The sequence below is a fragment of the Lissotriton vulgaris genome, chromosome 8 (assembly GCF_964263255.1).
Source record: "Lissotriton vulgaris chromosome 8, aLisVul1.2, whole genome shotgun sequence".
NCBI classification, from domain to species: Eukaryota; Metazoa; Chordata; class Amphibia; order Caudata; family Salamandridae; genus Lissotriton; species Lissotriton vulgaris.
In genome coordinates, this window is record NC_141696.1 from 42715737 (window position 1) to 42738701 (window position 22965).

The window sequence follows — 22965 nt, forward strand, 5'->3', positions numbered from 1 at the left end:
ACAATGGTATTTAGCATGCGCAAACGGGTTTGCGACCAGTTAGTGCATGCTAAAAACCTGTGGCCAATCTACAAAAACTATTTTGCGATTCACAATTAAATTGACTCGCAAAATAGTGTTTAGTGACTCGCTATTAGGAAGGGGTATTCCCTTCCTAATAGCAAACTCAAAGCCATGTACCAATGTTTTGCAACCGCAATTGCCATAGCAAAACACTTGCAAATTACCACCTTTTCGAGAGGGTGGTAATGCAGTCGCAAATGGGAAAGGGTCCCCAGGGGACCCCTTCCCCTTTGTGACTGGCTCAGAAATATTTTTTAAGGGCAGGCAGTGGTCCCTAAGACTACTACCTGCCCTTAAAAAATGAAACGAAAAAGTTTCATTTTTTTAAATTAAATGCATCCCATTTTCCTTTAAGGAAAACCGAATGCATTTTGAAAAAAAACTACTTTATTGAAAAGCAGCCCTTGACATGGAGGTCTGCTGAGCCTAGCAGGCAGCCATCCTTGAGTGGGCCAGCCATTCCCAATAGGGTCGCAAATTGCGAGTGGCTGACTAATATTCATGAGCCTCGCATTTTGCGACCCCATTTGGAATCACGATCAGTGTCTCTGACACTGTAGTACATTGTAAATTGGGCCTCGCAATTGGCGTCTTGCAATCGAGCGCAAATTGAGAGATGCAATTTACAATGGTTGTACATCTGGCCCATAATCATTTATAGAGATTCATGTAATGTGTGTATTTTTATAGTTCAACTACGTGTGTCTTTAAATGTGTGTATTGATCTTATGTTAGCCGAAGGTTTGGTAGGCCTAACTTTTGTTTCTCCATGTTCGCTCTTAGGATGAAGGTTTCTAATTAGAATTCATGTGCTGTGGAATTCTCTCTTTTCCTGTTTCATTGCAGGTGAGGGAATTTGACCTCAGTAGTTTGAATAATGTCTTTGTGTTAGTGGTTGGACATTCCTAGGGAGGAAAGGATGCCTTTGAACAAGCAGAGTTGATAAAGTAGGAGGAAGATGTTCATTTTTTGAAAGGCCTGGGAACCAAGGTCACCGAGCAAGAGATTGGACGTCCATTGCTTAATGGAAAGATACCTAACAAAAGGAGTCTAATTGGATGAAGTGGTCTTGTGATGTATTTGGGGTGTCAAATTCAAACTTTGAATTATTTATTTTATTTAGGTTTCCTGTAGAGCGCTAACAATCATCCCAAGGGGATATCACGGCGCTGAGATTGCTGAAGTGCGGGTGCAGTGGGCATAGTTGAGTGGTTAAGTCGGAGTGGGGAAAAAGGAAGGTTTTTTGTTGTTTCCTAAATGCCAGGTGGCATTCTGTGAGTCGGAGGGCCACAGGCAGTTCGTTCCACTTCCTTGCAGCGACGTGGGAAAAGGCTCGTTCACCCATCCTGGCTCTCTTAACCCGGGGGATGCTAGCTTGCGCCGAGATTTGTGAGCGGAGGTTTCTGGTGGGAGTGTAGAAATGTAAATGTAATGTAAATGTATTGGCATTTATATAGCGCACTACTTACCCGTAGGGTCCCAAGGCGCTTCGACCGCTGCGAAACCCTTCCTGGCTTCCCTGAGAGATGGTCCCTTAATGGGTATCTCCAGGGTGAGACCAGGCATCCCCGGCAGTCTGGTGGGGCCGTTAGTGAAGATGAGGCAAGCTAATGCCCAGAGTTGCCGAGTGTGATCGCTGATCAGAGTGGGCACCGAGGCGAGAGAATTATCGAGTCCGCTGACCCTGGTGCAGAAACCTGCCGCGCCGGGAATCGAACCCTGGTCCCGGGCCGTCCTCTGCTCTCGGGTCTGCCGCCTCTAACCAGTGAGCCACACTACTTCAAATGAATCCCGTTTCTCAGTATGAGAGGGCCTGTCTTATGCAGCGCTCTATGAGTGATACATAACATTTTAAAAGTTGCTCTTTGCTTCATTGGCAGCCAGTGTAGGTCACGCAGACAGTTTGAGGCCGAGTCGTATTTTCTTTTCATGCAGATGGCCTTGGCTGCTGCGTTTTGCACCAATTGGAGTTTGGTGAATAGGTACTCTGCCATGCTTACGAACAGGGAGTTTCCATAGTCCAGCCTACTCATCAGGAGAGACTGAACTAGGATCCTTCTGCACTCTATTGGAATCCATGGAAAGACTCTTTTGAGCATTTTCAGGATTGCAAAGCCTTTGCCACATATAGTGGCTACATGAGTTTTCATGGAGAGGGAGGTGTCAATAGTTATTCCAAGGTTCCTTGCTGTTGGTGTCGGGGCAGGAGGGATACCCAGGGCTTCAGGCCACCTGGTGTTGTTCCACAGTTGAGTGTGGCCTCCGAACAGCAGTATCTCTGATTTGTCTGCATTTAGTTTAAGGTAGTGCTTGTGCATCCAATCAGCCAGATCAGAGAGACAGTTTAGAAGCCTGTCCTTGGGGTTATCCTTCTCGTCCAAAATTACAGTGAGTTGGGTGTCATCAGCATAGGAACAGATTTCCACACCCCATTTTCTGCAAATTCCAGCCAGGGAAGACACAAAAACGTTGAACAGAGTAGGGCTTAGCGAGGCCCCCTGCGGGACCCCGTATTTGATAATCCGGCGAGGGGATGAGAACTTGCCCAGGTGCACCGATTGTGATCTTTCCGATAGGAAAGACCGCAGCCATCCCAGTGCTCTGTCCCTAATGCCCCTGGACGCTAAGGTTTCCAGGAGCAGATTGTGTGGGACGGTGTCGAATGCCGCCGAGAGGTCCAACAGGATTAGGGCAACTGTTTTCCCCTGGTCCACATGCATTCTGATGTTGTCAAGCACGCCCAGGAGAGTTGCTTCTGTGCTGTTGTTGGCCCTAAAACCTGTTTGTGTGATGTCCAGGAGGTTATTCGTTTCGAGAAAACTGACCAGTTGCCTGTTGACCAGTTTCTCTAGGACTTTCGACAAATAGGGAAGTTGGGAAATGGGTCTATAGTTGGCCGGGTTGTTGATATCAAGACCTGCTTTTTTTAGAAGGGGGGTGACTGTGGCGTTCTTCCAGCTGGATGGAAATTCTGCCGCTTCTAGTGAGTGATTCAGCACTTGGGTCACTGCAGGGCAAATTAAAGGAATGAGTTGCCGGAAAATATGGTGGGGGCAAGGGTCCAAGGGGGAGCCGGATTTAAGTTCGAGCATTGCTTTGCCCACTTCCTCTTCAGAGAATGGGCCGAAGCTAGTACAGTGGCCATGGGAGGTGGGTGGCTCGTGGTCCACCGGGGAGCCCGTCTCGGGTTTGGGGAAGGAAGAATAGATCTTGTCTATCTTTTCACAAAAGAAGTTGTTCATTTTGTCGCAACTGATTTGCGAGGGAATCAGATTAGATGATACACTGGGCGGGCTACATAGCTCTTTGACTATTTTAAAGAGCTCTTTAGAGGAGTCTTTATTCTCTAGAATTCTATTAGAAAAGTAGTCCTTTTTTGCCTTCCTAATGGCTTTAGTATATTGTGACAGTTCTTTTTTGTAAATTGACCTAGTCTCTTGGGATCTTGTTAACTTCCATTTGTGTTCGAGCATGGTGCATTTCCTTTTTAGTGATTTCATTTCCTGGCCGTACCACTTTTCTGACATGGTGCGCCTGGGTTTAGGATTCCGACACTGTCGAGTGCAGTGCTCAAGAGCCATTGCGATGTGGTCCTGAAGTCTATCTGTTGCTTCATCAACACTTGTTTCTCCGGTAGGGGGATGTACAAAGTGTTTCTTGAAAGTTTCAACCTTGAAGTTAGCATAACTTCTTTTGTGGGTTGCTGTCTGATAGGAGGGCCTAGTGTTTTTAACCGGTAGGTGAATATCAAATTCAAGCATAGAGTGCTCTGTCCACGGTAATGGTCTTATCCCTGAGATGGAGATCGGGTTAATATTGGAGAAAATCAGGTCGAGGGTATGTCCGGCCCTGTGGGTTGGTTGCTTAATTCTCTGAGACAGCTGCAGTATCTCCATGTTTTCAGTTAGTTGTTTAGTGAGGGGGTTATTACTGTCATCGTAGTTGATATTAAAATCCCCTAGGAGTAATATATTTTTGTTCTGAAGGCAGATTGGCATAACTTGTGCCAAGAGATTAGTGTTGAATTCCGAGGTGCAGCCCGGGGGGTTGTAGATGACGGCACCACCAAGTAGGATGGTGGTGTTAGTGGATAAGGAAAATGCCATAACTTCGTGGGTACTGACCTGAGTGATCACTTCTTGTCTACAAGTAAATGAGTCTTTAAACAACAGTGCTACCCCCCCTCCCTTCTTTTTCTTCCTATTCATTTTGAGAATTTTGTAGTTGTCTGGGAGGGCTGTGGCCATATCCGGGGTATTTTGGGTATCTAGCCAAGTCTCCGTGATAAAGGCTAGGTCTGGTTGATCATTTTCTAGAATGTCCCATACTTCGATTGCATGTTTGGGGAGGGACCTTACGTTTAGATAGATACATTTTAGAGTTACTTCGCGGGAAGCGAGATTGGTGGGGCAGTGCCAGGGGTTGCTCTGCCAGTGGCAGTTCTGACAGCTAACTGGTTCCAAGGTGCTTAAGGGTTCCAGTTGTGCACATGATGCTTGGTTCTGAGAGTAAGCGGTGTTGAGTTTTCTTAGCTCGCTCCCTGAGTAGGTGATGGAGCGTTTGCTCAATGGCCGTGGATGACTGGAGGGTGGGACAGGGATTATGGCCCCGGGTCCCGGCCTGTCGCGGACGGGCGCAGACGGGCTTGCCTTAGGCGCGCCTTCGGCACTCAGTTCTGCCTTACCCGATGAAAGGAGAGCATCTTAGAACAAGCTCTGTGGCTTTATGCTACTCGACCCAATTGATGTGAGTGTGCGTCTTAGGAAGTCATTACGTGCTGACAACTTTAAGGGAGCTTGCTTGGGGTAATCTAAGTAGGGATGTCACCTTATGGATAGTGTAGGGACAGACTAATGCTCTTTACTTATAAACCACCAATGAAGAAATCTCTTGATGTGGTCTCCATTATTATTTGTGTCTTGATACTTGAATATGTGATTCTGTGCATGTTGCACTGTCTAAATTTAGTTTGAAGATTTGGTTTTTATTAGTGTCCATGTATCTTTACACTCTAGTTATGAGATGTTTGTATGTTCAATTTTTTATGGCGTTTTAATAAATATACTAAAATTGGATTAGGAGTCTGTATTTACTTGGTTATGAATATGGGTAATGTATAATTGGCAGATGAGCTTTTCTCGCTTCCAAACTGTTAAAGCAGGAAACAAGGAGCCATTGGCCAGGCGATCAAGGGTAAGTCTAGAATGTGGAACCCGGCTCCTTCACCCTGTACAATGAAGGGCCAGCATACATCAATGCAAACAAGACCATTCACTAACTGACCAGACACCTACTATCAGTCCCCTTCTTCCTCGCAGATACCCCCTGGATCCTTTTGACCAACAGCGGAGGGCACTCTTTCTCCCACTTGGCGACCAAAGCTTGGAACTGCCTTCCCCTGCACCTCAGGACCGCCCCATCGCTCCAGCAATTCAGGAAAGAACTCAAGACCTGACTGTTCGAACGAATAAAACACAACACAGCAGCTAGCAACTCCAGCGTCTTGAGACCCTCCCAAGCGATTTGCTGCACTTTATAAATAACTGATTGATTGACTGAAAGCTAGGCTCCCACGGCCCACTGTGGCTTTTCAATAAAATCTGGCCTGAACAAATGGCTTTCGTTTCTGGGTCCTACACTGGGCTTCAGTGTTTCATTCAGATCGCATGCAGAAATGGGAGCGGTGTTGCACCTCTTACCACTGTGAAGGCAACGGATCACCACTTTACTAGTCACAGAGTTACTCGCCCACTGGAAAAGCAGAGGTGAATCATTTACATATGTTAGATGGCCATGATGAAGCGATAACTGGATTACATTTTTTGAATAATTGGTTTAGACTAAATACATGTTTTTCTCATGTTATAAAAATGTGTGGTGCCCCTCACTTGTTTGTTTATTAGGAAGTTTGAAATATTATCCCTGCTGCGCAAATTAGTATTTTTTTCAAGAGGAAGCGCGTGTCAGTTTAATGGTTTGAGTTTGCCCAAACACGAATTCTGCATTTGTCATAAAAAAGAACTGAGTGACAGTTGTCAGGGATATGGAAGATTACCAAGAGGGTTATTCTGGAGATGACTCCTCCAGAGACTGCAGAACCCATATGATTTCAGCAATTTCCCTCAAGGCTCACCTGCAGATACGTCTCCAGAGCTGTCCAGTCCTTCCAGTCCTCCAGCTTGGCACCATTTTTGATGTAGTCCTTCATGGTCTTCTCTCTTGTTTGCGGCTGAAGGTTCTTGTGAGCTTTGCTCCTCGGGACCTTCAGCACCTTCTCACTCACGTAGACGGACCAAAGATTGCAGGTCGCCTCTGTGGTGTTAGGACTGAGGTCCCACTTCCAGACTTGCCGATTGTGCCCCAACTCGTGGATTGGTCCCCAGTTTCCTGCAGTATTTAACTCTACTTTAAGGAATTCTTCACAGTTTTCTGATTGGCTCATGATGGGATAGCCAGAATGCATCGAGCCTGAAATGAGAAGCCAAAAGAGGACTTTTACTGCATCCTGCAGAAAACCCACCCAAACACTGCACATGGACAACGTCTTTGTACACTCGTACAAAAGTCTAAGATGCTGTGTCTCTTTATGAGAATCTACAGAGGAACAGACCCATTTTCTCTCAGAAGCGAGAGATGATATCTGTGGTCCCACTCACCCATCACTTTCTCCTTATTCAACAATCAAATATATATTTGGACCTGTGGGGCTCATAAGTGTTATCTCCTTAAAGTGGTTTGAGGATACCTTAGCTGAACACACATCAGGGGGTTGCACACATTAATACTAAACCAAATAATCCTAATTCGGATTCTTAGCTAGTATTAATAATTTTTGGAAGTAGCTCTATGTAAAGACAGGGGGTGAAACCCTAACCAGACCAGCTTGGAACCAAGTCAAGTCAAGTCAAGTCAAATAACACTTTATCCGATTAGTTAAAATCATAAAAGTAATGACAATAATACATTTATGTATAAAAACAATACAATAAAATCAATTTCATCATCAGTATGCATAAAATTCATGAAAGTTAAAATACCAAAGATAAAAAGTTTCAGTAGCAGGGGAACTCCAATCATCCCACAGTCTCTATTGCCGCTAGTCTATTGACTTTTTTCCGGACAGCAGCCACCAGGAAACATGCAACCCCGTAAATTACCTGTGAACTAGCTAGGAGTTGTAGGTACATTAGTGCGGGTCTTACTTGCGTGAACCCTGCTTCTCTAAGAAGAGTTACCAGGAACTGTTTCCTAATATCGGCATAGTGGTCACAAAACATAATAAAATGCATCAAAGTTTGGCTGGAAAAATTATCACAACTGCATGGTATTGATGACTCGGGTCTACCCCAGACTGGAAAATGACCCTGGGAGAAATGGACAATATTGAGCCTAAATCGAATTAGGAGGTGGCGGTGGAAAGGAATTGACACAATCCTAAGGTATGGTTCAAGAAGCAGTGATGTTTTCTGAACAAAATTAGCTCTAACAATAGGTTTTAGCAATTCCATCTTCTCCCGTTCTTGCTCCGCCTGACTTAAAAAGTTAGTCTTGGTCCCCTCTAAGTCGTTCTTTTGTAACAAATTAGGTGACAAGTACAATTCCGGTCGATCCAGTTTGCAGAATGTGTTTCTGACATAAACTAGCCAAGGTATTTTATTGGACCTATCTAGCGCCATACAATCTTGAAGGTTGGAATGGTTTAGTGTGATCTCACTATTGAGCCAGATTTTAATCCAACAGGTCAAAGGGGCCAGCTGTATAAGATCCGTAATATACCTCAGGCCCAGCTCTGAATGCAGGGAACATACAGGAGTGGATTGGGGAACTACTAATAGTGATCTTAAAAACTTGTTTTCCGTAATCTGTATTTTGCCTGACGGAACATAGCCCCAAAGTGAGGCACCATACAGTGCAATAGACAGACATTTAGATTTATATACTATTAAAAGGGCTTCTATAGGCCTCGAGCCCAAACGTTTTGCAAAACCCAGAAGGGCAGAAGATGCTCTTGAGACAGCTAAGCTTTTATTGTTTAGTTGGGGGCCCAGGTACCCTTTTCGTCAAAAATGACGCCTAAGTAGGGAAAAACCGGGACCCTAGATATCACCGCCCCATTGCAAGTAAAGCTTTTTATTTTGTGGGCCTGGCATTTGCCTGCTACCATAACGTGGGATTTTTTACTGTTTACCTGTAGGTCTAAGGACCCCATAAAACCACCAAAGCCATCCAAGAGTCTCTGCAGCTCCAGTCCCGTGCGGGCTAACAAAACAGCGTCATCCGCATAAAGAAGGACCGGGACTGCAGAGTCTCCCACACGCGGGACATCCAAGGTAGCCCCCTCTAGGTGTTTGTCCAAAGAATTGATATATAAGGTAAACAAGAGGGGTGCCAAAATGCACCCCTGCCTAACGCCACGCTTGGATTTAAAATTGCTGGTACAACCCCCCTCTTTGTTAACTCTAATTGTTGCCTGGAGACCTTGGTGAAGGGTCGGTAGAAAGTTAACCAGTGAGGGATCAAAGCCTAAGTTGGATAAGATCGACCATAATTTTGCCCGGTTTACCAAATCGAAGGCCGATGAGAGGTCCATAAAACCCATGTAAAGCATACCGTCCTTCGCCTGGGTGTATTTACTTATGAGCATCTGGAGGTTTAGGCACTGGTCTAAAGTTCCTCTTTTTGCCCTAAACCTGTACTCTAGGTTGGAGAGGACCCCCCTATCCTCTAGGTAATCTTCTATCTTATGCAAGATAACTCTGCCCAAGATTTTAACGGCAGAGTCAATCAAGGAGATGGGCCTATAACAGGAGGGGTCACTCCGCAAACCTTTTTTAAATACAGGAATTCAAATCGATGTTGCCCAGGACGATGGAAATCCACTACTACTTAAGGAATTAAAAACTTTAACAAGAATCTTTGGCCCAGAATTTTGGGAGGGTCCTATAGAGATCTGCTGGGACGCCGTCTGGCCCAGGGGCCTTATTTTTTGATGTCTCTTCTATCGCCCTCTGAACCTCAGCCATCTCAAAGTGTAGCGGATAAGCTGTTTTCAAAGAGATATGGTCCGTAACTATTACGGGTGAACACTCCTCAATGTCATAAATCTTGCTGAAGTTTGAAATCCATTGATCATCAGGGATCACACAATCCAGGACCGTGTTATCAGTTCCAGAGAAAAATGGGTGGTTTATTGTGGCCCAAAATGTGCTACTATCCTTCCGGATATCTACGGAGATAAGATTGTTCCAAGCCTCTTTTTTAATGGCCTTTTTCCTGCCAGACATAGCCAGCTTATATGCTTTTCTCTTCACAGCGATGAGCTCAGTATTCCGAGGTTTTAGTTTTAAGGCTGGTAAAAGTTCCTTATGTGCCTTAGAACAGTTGGCATCAAACCACCTAGGGTGGTTGAGCTCTTTCTGCCTAGAATTAGTTTTTAAGTCCTGATTAATTCTGTTACAAATGGCAACATAGGCACCAATGATATTGTTACCGGTAGCTCTACTATCTAGGCAAACTGCAAAATCTGGCTCTGCATTAAAAAGGAGATCAGTCATAAAGGTATCTGGAACAACCTTGGTCCAATTTAGTCTCCTAGCCTGGGTCTTAGGGGTCAGAGTATTGGTAGTTACAGTATTTAAATCCCGTCTAATTATTATTACATCCCCAAGGTTCAAAGCAAGGACAAGGGGATTATGATCACTGAAAATAGAAACTACTACTTCGTATGAAATGGCCTTTGTTATCAATCCCACAGATACGAAGATAAAATCTATTACAGTGTCTGAGTCTCTGCCTTTGAAAGTCGGGGTCCAATCCTCCCCCTTAAAGTCATCTACCTCAAACAAATTCATACTGGCTAATAGTCCCTCGAGAGCTTCCCCCTGTGGGCTATGTTCAAAGTGTGTGGAAATAGATCCAACAGGTCCCATTACCTGTTCTGCCAGACAATCCCAATTGCACGGATGTACATTAAAATCTCCCATCAAAATGGGATCCAATACAGTGTTATGTGAGGATTTATATTCCTCTAAAAATCCTTCCAAAATGTTAAGGTGTAGGTTACGGTGGTCCTTCCCCATGGCATTGTAAAAGTTAATTAAAAGGGTAGTTAAGTGATTTGGACCTGTCCATTCCAAGATTAATACATAGTCTGAGTGCAGCTCAAGCTGTTTAAAGGAGCCACTTCATTCGAGTGAGATAAGCATAAGCAGCCCTCCTTTGGGTCTACCCCCCAGGCTTGGGACTGCCTTGACAGCAAAACTGGTGTACCCATCAAGACAAAAGCTGTTTTCTGTGTCCCAGGTCTCCTGTAAAGCAATGATGTCATGCTTTATGACAAAGTTTTCCCATCTCTCGTCAGCACGTTTGTTATTTAATCCTGCTATATTCCAGCTGAGCAATTTACACATAGATGGTGGGCTATCGCCTTACTACTACCTAAATCCACTTGGTTAGTTTTATTAAGTCAATCGTTAAAATCCATGTGAGAAAGAGGTGCAAACCTATTTGTTAAAATTGAATCTATGGGCCTTTGATTAGAGGGAGTCCCCATCATGTGTTGGGGAAGTTGGCTCCCTCCCTCCTTCCTCAATGAGTTCTGCTGAGCTTGGTAAGAATTAATATTAATAGGGGCCATTTCAGAATTGAGACCTCTAGATTTATGAGTAACTAACCTAGAATCTAAGGGTGTGTTCATGTTGGTAACAACCAATTCAGAATGGTGGCGTCTAATTGTTTTGGCATCTAGCCTCGGAGGACCTCTATATGAGTGGAATACCGGGGGGTAAAAATAACCCAGGGGGAAAGGTCTAATACCAGGACCCACTGTTTCTGATCCATCCCAAAACAGTTTGTCAGCCACATTAGGACAGTTAAAATGTATTACCACACAATCCCCGGGTATACATTTGGTTCTCCTCCCTACCCATGCGACCCGTCTGGCTAAAATAACATGCGAGGCAATATCAGCTCCTCCACTGCTGAGTTGGGAACACCAAATTTTAGCTTTCTTTAATAGATCAAAGTCTGTTTCCACTGACCCTGAATTTATTTGAGGCACCCCCGTTAGAACTGCTACTAGTGGTGCCGCATCAGGTGGGAGATTTAAGGTAAAACCCCGATTAGAGTTAGACTTTGTGTGGCCTACAACAAATTTGGAATGTGCTGAATCAACTCCTTGCTTTGTAAAAAAATCTACTGAGCAGGTCAGCCGCCCACTATGATTGATCTCTTCCCTAATCCCCAACTTCTCTACACTTGGGATTGTGCTGTTAGTAGTTACACAGTTTGGAGTGTCTGCAATTACATCTTGAGCAATCTGTGAATTAGTACTCTCCCGTACCTCCCGCGACTCTGCTAACATAGGATGTTGTGCCCTATATTCCATTATGAAGCGATCAATGTGGTTGCATTTATTTAAAAGGCTAGCCACACAAGAGTTTAAGGTGTCCACTATGTCCTTGCCAATGTTCACAAATGCCGGCTCAAGTCGAGATTCAAATAAATGTTCCACCAAATCTGCCAAGTGATGTGGGAGTCGTACTTCAGGAGGTGCGTTATCAGTAGGCAAGCTAGCATTATTATGCATTTCGGGTTTTTTAGAGTGCCTTCGTTTCCCCCTTGTTCCTTTATGTCCAAAACAGTCTTGACCCTGATTGTAGACCTCACTAACCAACTCAGGGGTCTCAGTTCCATCCAGATTGTCCTGGGAGATCTGGGGTGGTTTCACAATCACTACAGTAGGTTCAAGTGGGGTCGGGGGAACAGATTCCAAATGTAATGCAGCACCAGAAACATCCTGAGTATTAGAAATAGTATCCAGGCCCAGTTCTTTCTCAGCATTTGCAATTTCTGCGCTGAGTGCCCGGACTGCTGATGTTAGATAGGATATTATGGACTCGGATTTCCGGGGGACTTTAGCTTTCTTACCTTCGCCTTCTACAGTATTTAATTTTCGTTTCCCCATTTCCACAGCCAAGGGGGGTGGCCCAGCCCGGCCTCCTCTGGCCCCGCCCTTGTCCCAGGCTTCTCTCGCGCGCGACTCGCGAGGCGAGAGGTGTTTCCTGCTAATAAGGCACCTCTGGGCGCGTGTGCGGCGTCAGTCCCGCCGCGTCCACTCCCGGGGCAGCTGGGTGGTGTAGTTCCCCAGCTGCTGCAGCACCGGGAGAACGGCGGGGAAGATGCAAGCCATTCCCCACACGACGTGTTGCAGGAGGAGAGGTATGGTGCTTCAAATGCCGTTCCCCTCACGGCAGTGTCTGGTGTGACAGGAGCCCCCTGAGCGCTTCGGCGCTTCCTGCTAATAAGGAGCCTCCGGGCGCGTGTGCAGTGTCAGTCCCACCGCGTCCACTCCCGGGGCATCTGGGTGGTGTAGTTCCCCAGCTGCTGCAGCACCGGGTGGACGGCGGGGAAGACGCAAGCCGTTCCCCTCACGGCGTGTTGCAGGAGGAGAGGTATGGTGCTTCAAATGCCGTTCCCCTCACGGCAGTGTCCGGTGTGACAGGAGCCCTAAAAATACAGTCTTGGATAAAACAAATTCTCCCCACCTTTGATAACTCCTGGCTCCACTGAATGAGTGACCTCCATTGGGTATGGTGTAGCTCTCTGCCCTGTTAGCAAATCAGTGGGCATATTTACTATGAAGTAGCGGAGCGCGGCGTTAGCCTCCTTGGCTTAACGCCACACGCTTCTTCTGAAATGCAGGGCTGCGCCATATTTACAACAATATGATGCAGCCCTGCATTCCCCCTCAATTGGTGCTACATTTATCAGTCTAGCTCCAATGCAGGCACCTTTGCACCATAGTGGAAGGGTGCCTGTGTTGAGGGGAAGATTGTTTAAGTGCAGGAAGGTCCCCCTTCCTGCATATAAACAATATTGAAATTATGTTTTTTAACGTCTTTGTGTGAGGCTGAATGCAGCTGCAAAACGTCATTTTTTTAATTGATTGTTTATGAGCAGGATGGGTCACCTTCCTGCACATAAACAATCAAAGGCCTTTTGCTGTTTATAACAGAAAAAACGATTAAAAATGAAACCTTTCTCATAGTTGTGCCTGTTTAAAACCAGGTTTTCCCTAGTCTAAATTTTGGCACTGCCCAATATTTACGCTCCCTGCTCTGCGCGTCTAAGATTCAGGTAGGAATCCTGCCCAGCGCCACATGTTTTTGGTGAGCTGGGGGTGGTACATACCTTGGATGCACGCTGACATAAGCATTTTTATCATTTTTTCAGTCCTTCATTACTGCGCCATAAATGTGAGCTGCCTCCATACCTGAACGCTCTCCGAAGGCACACGCCCTCAGTCCTGTTCTGCATATACTGCAGGTATGATTTATACATAGCCCAGACCCTGCGCCACTTGAGTGTGACCCAATGACCATCTTCCCCTCATTGAGCACTTCTTTATATGTCTTTTAGGGTTGACTGCGAACTACACTATACCTACACTACGGCAATCTTTGTGCCCCCGTGCAGGTAATCATTCTTTGTTTTTCCCTGGAGTCTGAGTAGGCTTGTTGCAGTACTATGAAGTACTCCTTTGACACCAATTCTGTATTTTTTTGCAGAATCTTTCCCCCAGTCCCTGTCCTGAAGAGAACCTAGAACATCCAGGTTCGAAACGCGTCGACACTACCACCCTGTGGCAACAATAAAGGGTGCGGCTAGGATATAAATCACATCACAATTTTGGACCCTAGTGTTGCAACCCCATAGAAACATCACACCACAGGCTCTTGTAGACAGGCAGGCTTGGTTTTTCGATCTCAAACCCGCTTGTCTCTTGGTTTTTTAGTTCCTAGGACTGGTGCGTGTTCTTTGTTTATGTATTTTTTTCACTGTATATAATTGCAATTCAATTGGACCATTATATATTCTAATGTTTTTGTTGGTGTGTTCAATCAACTTTGCTTAATTCACTGTTGCAATTTTGTAAGTGTGTATGTTTGTAGATACTGTATATATGAACCTTTTGATCTGACAGTGGTTCTGTTTGTGCCTGTTTTTCTTAAATAGTGTGTGGAAATTATGTGAAAAAGAAAATAAATTTGTTTGGAATATAAATCCAGTGGTCACACGGTACATATTGGCTGTGTGACTGGGGAATGGTTTTGTGAATAATCCTGTCCAGCCACCTTGTTCTGTTTTTCCTCTTGTTGAGATCCGGGCTGGTCAGATGTAGGATCCGATACCTTCACTGTTTCACAACTTGTGAAAACGGGGCAGTATCAAAATCAATGGGTGTTGCGGTGGAATGCCCACCACAACACCCATTGCCCACCCCTTTCACTCTAAGTAAAGCGTGAAAGGGGGCCTTATTCACAAGGTAGCGTTTAGTCACGTTAAGGGGTTTAATGCTGCCTTGTGAACAAGATGTAGCCCCTATCGCCGCTACAATGTCCTGGAAAGTGAAGTTGTGGTGGCTTGTAAATATGCCCCTAGTTCTGTAAGAATAAGGCACTGCAGAGAGTCCTGGGTGAGGGTAAGTCCAGTATAGGATGTTTACAAATAGGGTCCAGTCCTGTAGGCGCCACGGAGCAGGTCACTTCTGTGCCACAGGGAAGAGAAATATGTACCATGTGGCATACTTGTTATTATAAGCAGTTTCAAGAGATTGTCCAAATAATTCATAGCATGAACACTTCCACTGCCAAAAGAACTGGATTCCAATGTCTATATTACAAAATGTCTTTAATAATAAAAATACGATTTTCGGGACAAAGCTCAGTACATGTTACTGAAACCTGTTTGTGATCTACTGGTTTTTAACTCATGGAATGGCAGTATAACAGTACTTTTTTTTCTTTTTTTTCCATTAAAATATTTTATTAAAAAAATGTAAAAAATAAACTTGTTGGGATGGACACTATAAAGCAATAAAATCTATGGACTATACATAGAGGAGTATATACATCTTGCGTAAGTGCGTCAAGTAATATACAATTAAACACTATTTACAAGAGAACATTTCAAGAACTCTGATTACCAATAAAATTACCTTGAACAATAAATGACAAAAACAGACAAATATACAGTACCTAAATTAGGTAATAAAAACTACAGTCTTTTCAAATTTCTCTTGCTTTGGGCACTTCCAGGTAAAGCATCCTTCCCATTTCGCCGCTTTACAGAACTACCACCTCATTCCTTGGACCCATGGAAGCTGCACAGGCACAGAATACAAAAGTCGAAAGCACAGTCTAAGCGACTACATATACCACGGGCCTCATTGATGATGCTGTGCGTCACTTCTACTCCGCCGGTGTGTCACTTTTTGTGACGCACCAGTGGCGTAAAAAATGCGCTGTGTTGCGCCATATTTACAAAGTGACGCATCTAGCTAGATGCGTCACTTTGTAAACCCCTGCTCCACATTATACCTGCGCCAGGTATAATGTATGCAAGGGGGCGTATTGACGCAAGGAAGGGTCGTAGAAGTGACACAGTGACATGTATGTGATTTCACTGTATCACTTTTAGGACGCCGTTGCGTCAAAATCTTACGCCTGCCTCACACCAGGCGTAAGACTGATGCAGGCCCTTTCACATGGGGCTTAGCCCCATGTGAAAGGATGCATTGCTGGAGTTGCGTCACTTTTGTGACACACTCCAGCAATGCGTCACTTTTGTGCGACAGATACGTCAGAAATACTGACGTATCTGTAACTCCTTGCGAGTTGCGACATGATGCGTCATACTGTAAATATGTCGCATCATTGGTGTTGCAAGGAGGGCGCAATGAAAAGTGACGCATCGCTGTTTTCACGCAGCGATGCATCACTTTCCATAAATGAGGCCCCACGTTTCTTCACTGATTGATATTTAGCAGGATATTGACATCGTGGACATGGTTTCAAGGCCTCATCAGTGAAGAGTGGTTTGGCAACCTTCACATATTGCTGTTGCTTGCTTTCTGCCCATGGGGAAGGTCTACAATGTATAGGTGTCAATAGCTCTTTGCAAGTCTTTGGTGTCTGGAATACAGATTTGGCTTGCACTTGAACAGATTTTAGAGCAGATCTATTTAAAAGATTAAGCCTGGTTGCAGCATCTTCAACTGAGATTAAATGGCCACGCTCAGTTTCTGCTTTCAGTTCTTTCATGTATAATTTTCGTCTTCTATTTGCGTGTTTATCTTGTAAAACAATTTCTTGCCAGTCTCTGCTTACTTTCCATACACTGCATATGCTTTCCACATTTAAGACACCCAATATCATAGCAAGAACGTGCTTTAAATTTCTGCATTTTAATTCTTTTAAAATATCTATTTTATCAAGGCCCGTTTTCCTGCCAATAAGTCGCGTGAGAATACTTTCAGAATTAGACATTTCTGCTCCTTCGACGTCATATTTCAAAAGGGAGGGTTCATTACCCTTTTCAGTCGTAGAATGGTCAGATTCTCCTTCAACAGTATCTTTTAATTCTCTCAGTTTGTGCTGCAAGTTCATTAGTTTAGTTTAGTTTAGTTTGTTTAGTTTGTATAGCGCAAACAGCTACCCAACAAGGGTTTCCCGGCGCTTGTGATTCAGAGGAGGAAGTTTGGACAACTGACTAGATGTTAAACAGCCAAGTTTTAATGGCTTTTCTGAAACTGATATGATTAACCTCTGAGCGCAAAGCCTGTGGCATGGAGTTCCACAGGGAGGGGCCAAGGTAGGTAAAGGATCTGCCTCCCATGCGTGATAGTCTTATTTTAGGCACAGCAAATTTGTTTGCTGTTGCGGATCTCAGCGTCCTGGATGGACGGTAGTGTTGTACCAGATTTAACAGGTATTTAGGGGCTTTATTTGCTGAGATTTTATGCATAAAGCATAGTGATTTAAATTTGATTCTGCTCTCAATTTTCAACCAGTGTAATTCTCGTATGAGTTTGGTAGTAGGTGCATGGATGGGAATTTTACCTAGCAATCTAGCCGCAGCATTTTGTACGGTTTGTAGTTTGCGGACAGTGGCTTTTTTGGCTCCCAAATATAGTAGATTGGCATAATCCAATCTGGATGTTATGAGGGCGTTAATGACAGTTCTTTTGGTGTGATCTGGTAGCATCCAGCAGATTTTCTTTAGCCACTTCAGAATGACAAAGCAGGTTCAGTTTCAGCAATGTCATCCTCCGCTTCAGACTGGGAGCCTCGTTCACTGAGACCAGATCATCTTTTAGATCGTTCAAGAGTTCTGACCCTGGTTTTTGTATCCAAACCTCTCGGGGTCTCATTGCATGTTCGAACAAGTTCTTGAAAAGAACCCTCGCGGTCTGTTAACGAGGCTCGTGATTTGTCCAGACTAAGTGAAACAAATGCACTATCTTCCCTTGTAGATGAATCATCCAAATCCATTTGACCCATTGGTGGAGTGATAACATTTGATACATGAAAATTAAAATGTGCTGCAAGATTACTAATTGGTGTAAAAAAAACTCCTCATGAACAGTTTCTGATATCTTGCTGTAATCTGGTGTTTTGAGAAGTTCGTCACCAGGGTTCACTAGATTAACTCTTGTAAGGCTGAGAATAGAGTTTTCACTGTCAATACTAGGCTGAGGTGAAGAATTGCATTCGACTTTCATTAACAAGTTTCCATCACATTTTAAATCATCAACTGTGGATGTTCTTTGCTGAGCAAAAGCAAGTCTTCTTTTTTGACAAAAAGCGTTAGGTTCCTCTGTTTTTAAAGTGCTTGTAGCAACAGGTTTTTGATCAATATCAAGAGGTGAATCACTAAAACTGGCTAAAAGACTTTGTTCAACCATGGGGATGTGATGTGAAGGGTTTTTTCTTCTATTCCTGCAGGTCAGCTCACCGGGTGTATTGAAATAATCCACACTTACACTTGTAGCAGTTTTGGACAGAAGCAATCTCCTTCTCAGGCAAACATTTAGACCCACATGCATCATCGCGGGATTTTGCGAGTTTTAAAGTGCGAAAAATAGCGATTCGCATTTTAGAATTCGCAAAACGAGATGCATGATTATTTTCGGTAAATTTATGCGAATCGGTAAAAATCGCAATTTTTACCGAATCGCATAAATTACTGAAATACAATTTGCGAATTTGCTATTCCCATTAGTTCCTATGGGCCAAAAGGCCCATAGGAAGCAATGGGAAGGCATTAGCAAATTGCGATTTTCACTTTGAAAATCGCAATTTGTTAATGCATTTAATGGGTGCAGGGGGGGTCCAAAGGACCTCGTGTACATCACCGTAGCCACTGTCTACCGATAACGAAGCAGAACTTGTGCCTCCGTAAGCCTTTCATTTTCTATGAATGTCTGGAGACTCCATGTCTCCAATTCGACGGAGAGGTTGACTGGATGAGTTTTCCATCATCTTTGGTTTAGTCCCTTTTGAAATCTTTGAGGGATCATGTAGAGTTCTGTAAGGAGATGTCCTCCAGCTCCAGTATAACAGTACAGTGCAGCCTAAGGCCGGAGAATCTATCTGCTGTAATATTCAATGGGAAAATATTGTACCAGATGCCCTTTCTATAGCTTCTGGATAAGGCTCTCTGGATATTAAATACCACGGGCATATTTACAAGCCCCTTGCACTGCTCGTACGTCACTTTTTTTGATGCACCCTCGGCTCATTTTGCTTCCCCATATTTACAAGGACTTGTAAAGCCACCCTGAGTGGGTTTTTGTGTCCTTGTAAATACAGCCCCTTTTCCAAGCAATACCCATGGAACCTGGCAGATTCCCAGATTTACAAGAAATCGTAAACTTGGGAATGCGTTGGAATTCTACGCCTCCAAAGGAGAGTCGGAGGGATGGCGAACGAGGAGACATGTTTTCAATTTTCCATGTTGTTTCCTCTTTCTGTTCGTGCTGCATTATGTGGCACACATAGAAAGCTGAAAACACCTCTTGTGAACAATCATGCCTGCATCAGCGCATGACAGCCAAATGAGCGCCAGTGCAGGGGAGAGCACAGGGATCCATCAAATTGTTGTAGATATGACACATTCCTGTGCTCTGAAAGTCACGCAGGATGGCACAGCAAAAGGGCTTGCGGCACCGTGCTGCGTTACTTTCTCATAAATAAGCCCCCCAAATTCAGAGTAAAACGGTTATCACTAGGAAATTGTCTATATATGTGAGGAAAGATCATTTTTACAGGATGACCCTCACCACTTTTTACTCAATTTTTTAACTGATGCTGCTGTTTTTTCTTTTCCCGGGCCCAAATTTACACAAAAGTCACAAAACTCAGCCACCAAAGTTGCTGCGCTGCATTGTGTGGTTAGGAGAGAGCTGGAGAGCACCATATCTAGAGAGCTATGGCACTGTCCTCCCCTCTCCCCAGCGCTGATGCAGAAGTTTGCTGTCGAGCATCACACACACCCCCTTTGCACCATAGCGCAAAGGCATGAGCCTGAGTCTAAGCCCTGTTTTGTATCTTTGGTAAATAGGGTTTTGCATCAAAAAACATGTGGTTGCATGTGAACGGCCATGTATCATTCATGGAATGCCCCTTTACACAGAGTAATGCTAGGCAGCACATTGCGCTGGTTTGCATGGCCTTTTCTAGCAAGCCAGCGCTAATACCAATTGGCGTTGGTTTGTAAATCCAAAAATAGATACTTCATTGATTCTGCGTTAAAAAAGTAACACAAACCAGACGCAAAACCTTTCTAAATATGGGCCCAGTAGTGTACCAGGCCCTGCTAACCAGGCTCCAGCGCAAGCTCTCTGAGACCTCAAAGTATATGTGTAATTTCGTAAAATCTGATTGGCATATATAGCCTTCGCAGGGAGGCTCTGTTATGGCAAGGGTCAGCTGCCAGACTTATTTCCAAAGGTGGTGGAATGTGTGGAATGTGTGCCATGAGCCTGGCATTATCACGTCAAGGAGATGTGCCAATCTGATGTACTGGTGCACAAAGATTCAAAATATATATCTGATTGCATCACAGCTTAGACTCTCGAGTGACCTCTTGAAACTTAAAAAATAAACTTCATTGACACATCTGTCCCACAAACCCTCCTCTCACAGGGTCTTCAATCCTTAGCCTAGGAGCAGCTCTCTGAAGCTGTGTGTTGCACAGACATGGAGACATCATTCACTGAATGCCTTTCATAAAACCCTGAGGTTAATTTTGTGAAAGAGACTTCTCCAGACCTTTAGACTGATTATGTCCTGCTGTGGCCACAATACAAGCACCAAAAGGTCTTGTGTGTCTTTTGTGAGGCAGCAACATCTTAACTGGTAATATAGTTGTTAGAATTGGGGTTCTCTAGTTGGCAGAGGTAGGTACCTTTGACCAAATAGGGACCCTTGCTTCTAGTCAGGGAAAGGGGATTACACTCCTGGATAATCCCTGCTCACCCCTTGGTAGCTTGGCACGAGCAGACAGGCTTATCTCAGAGGCAGTGTGTTAAGAATTTGTGAACACATACAGTAATACAGTGAAAACACTACAGGTGGACACAACACAGGTTTTATAAAAATAAGTATTCTTTATATAGACTTAACACAAGACCACAAACAACAAAAATCCACAATACTGGACTTAAAATAGACTTAAAGGAGTTAGAAGTAACTTAGTTCAAGCTGATGATAAATGTGACATGTTTCTCACAAAAGTACCTTGAATGCGTTAATGCAAAAAAAACTAAAGGTCCGCCGGGAGGGTGATACGTTGGTTCCTTGTTTCGAGCGAGGCAAGGCGTCGTGCCTCAATGCTTGCGCAGAGTAGGAGATGTGTGTGTTCCTTACCAGAGGGGAGGTGATGCATTGATTCTCGTACTGCATTCCGGTTACGATGCGGCAAGATGGCGCCTCGGTGGGATGAGACAGTCTGGTGCAATGTGATAAGATGGCGCCTTTGATGGGATGCGACAAACTGAAGACGATGCATGCACGCCCGACGGCCGTGCGGCGACTCACCAACTTCTGAGCCACAACAGGCCCTGCGACACCCTTATAGGGTGATGCGAATGTGACCCCTACCGTGGCAACACGCTTGTCCGGTGACGTGATGGCAAACAGCTGCGACAAAGTCACGCTTTTCTGGTGACGTAGTGTGATGCGGCGGCATGCTTCTCCTCGTTGAGTCGCGCTTCCAACTCCCAGCGACATGCAGGCTTCTGCGGACAGAATTCCCAGCAAGGAAATTCAGGGGGAGCTGGTTGTGAAGTCTTGTAGCCCTGAGACTTCAGCAGGAGGCAAGCACAAGTTCAACCCTTGGAGAAATATTCTGCAAGATGATGAACGTTCCTTCTCCTTTCCTTGGCAATGGAGAAACCACTGCAGGCCAACCCAGCAAACAGCACAGTGGCAGAGGGGCACCAAACTCCTGCCGCTTCCTTGGTTCTTATCAAAAGCAAAGGTTTGTCTTTTTTCCCCAGAAGTGATCTAAAGTGCTAGGGTCTGGACCTGGGCCCCAATATTTATAATGTAAAATCCTTTGTCCTCTGAATGCAGAGGGTCATGTACCTAGGTCAAACCAGTTCTGGGTGCATTCTGCCAGTGCACACCTTCTTCCTTTGTCAGGGTGTGCCAGGGTCCTCAGTCACACCACAGGAGTCGGAGCCAGCATTGTGGAAGGCAGGCCCAACCCTATTCAGGCACAGGTGCTACTTCGCCAACCACTCTACATGCAGATAAGTCTAATTAGCCCTCTGCTAACTCACATTGTCTCCTGGAGACTCCCCAGCCCCTGTCACTCACAAACCAGACATGCAATATCCACTTTCTAAAAGTGGTATTTTCAAACACAGAATGTTAAAACCAACTTCACTAAAAGATGTATTTTATCATTCTGAGTTCAGGCATACTAAACTTGAATTTCTACTATGTTCCCTGGGTAAGGCAGGATTATAAGATGTTATAATCATACTGCCCATTCTGGACTAAGGGAACAGGTAGTCTTGCAATAGCGCAAAACGAAAATGGCTGTAATTCACTACAAAGGCATGCCACACACATCAGGCATGTCCTACCTTTTACATACAATGCATCCTGCCCTTGGACTTTCCTTAGGGGTGTCTGATATGGAGAAAAGGGAAGGTTTAGGGACTGGTAAGTGGGTGCACTTACCAAGTCTATATGGCAGTACCAGACTGTACACAGGCTCTGCAATGCCAGGCCTGAGACACACTTTACAAGCTGCTTCTGTGGGTGGCACAATCCGTGCTGCAAGCCCCCCAGCAGTATTTTATTTATAGGCCCTGGGCACATGTGGTGCACTGTACTAGGGTCTGAAACGTAAATCAAATAAGTCAATCATGGAGTCACTAGTTCAGTACATCAATTTAACATAGAGAGCATGTGCACTTTAGCGCTGATCAGCAGTGGTAAAGTGCCCAGAGTCATAAAACAGCCAACAACAGGTCATAAAAAATACAGGAGGAAACCAAAAAGTTCAGGGATGACCCTGAAAAAACGGCCAAGTCCAACATTAGTATTTTAACAGTCTTGAGGATGTTACAGAGATCGGCAGGTACATAGGGTGTCAGAATCAGGATCTATGGGTCTGGGTCCAAGGCTTCACATGGAACAGAACAGAATGGAAGCACATGGATAGAAAAACAGTCTCTGAAATGGTCTGGGTAGATGGTGTAAATGCAGCAGATAGAAATATATTCATTAAACATATATTGTACATTCCAAGCTCTTGTATGATGGTAGGACAGAATCCACCAGGAGGAAGATTCCTCACACGTGCAGTGCAACAAGGCGCATCATCAGGTTCCCCATAGACAACTGAGTAGCATCCAGGGGACATTAATAATGGACTCCCCATCTGATCTGCTTCATAGTGGGACTGGGCACTGAAGTCTTAGAAGAACTATGGAATCTGTGTGAGACAGTAATGCACTGGGGCTGGGTGGCAAGGAGTGGGCCACCTCTCTGAGATCCCATTGACCTGTCCCTGTCGCACACAAGAATGAAAAAGAGAGTGGAT

General features: G+C 44.6%; 1 protein-coding gene and 1 pseudogene across 1 annotated transcript in view; both read right to left on the minus strand.

The window, feature by feature from the left end:
- LOC147693348 (TRPM8 channel-associated factor homolog) overlaps positions 1–22965 on the minus strand; it is a 182459-nt gene that overhangs the window by 40791 nt on the left and 118703 nt on the right. The window contains exon 6 of the mRNA XM_086933679.1: positions 6197–6531. Within this exon, the coding sequence (XP_086789805.1) occupies positions 6197–6531 (335 nt within the window). The remainder of the gene's footprint in view (positions 1–6196; positions 6532–22965) is intronic.
- On the minus strand, positions 17133–17953 carry LOC147693349 (F-box only protein 43-like; annotated as a pseudogene).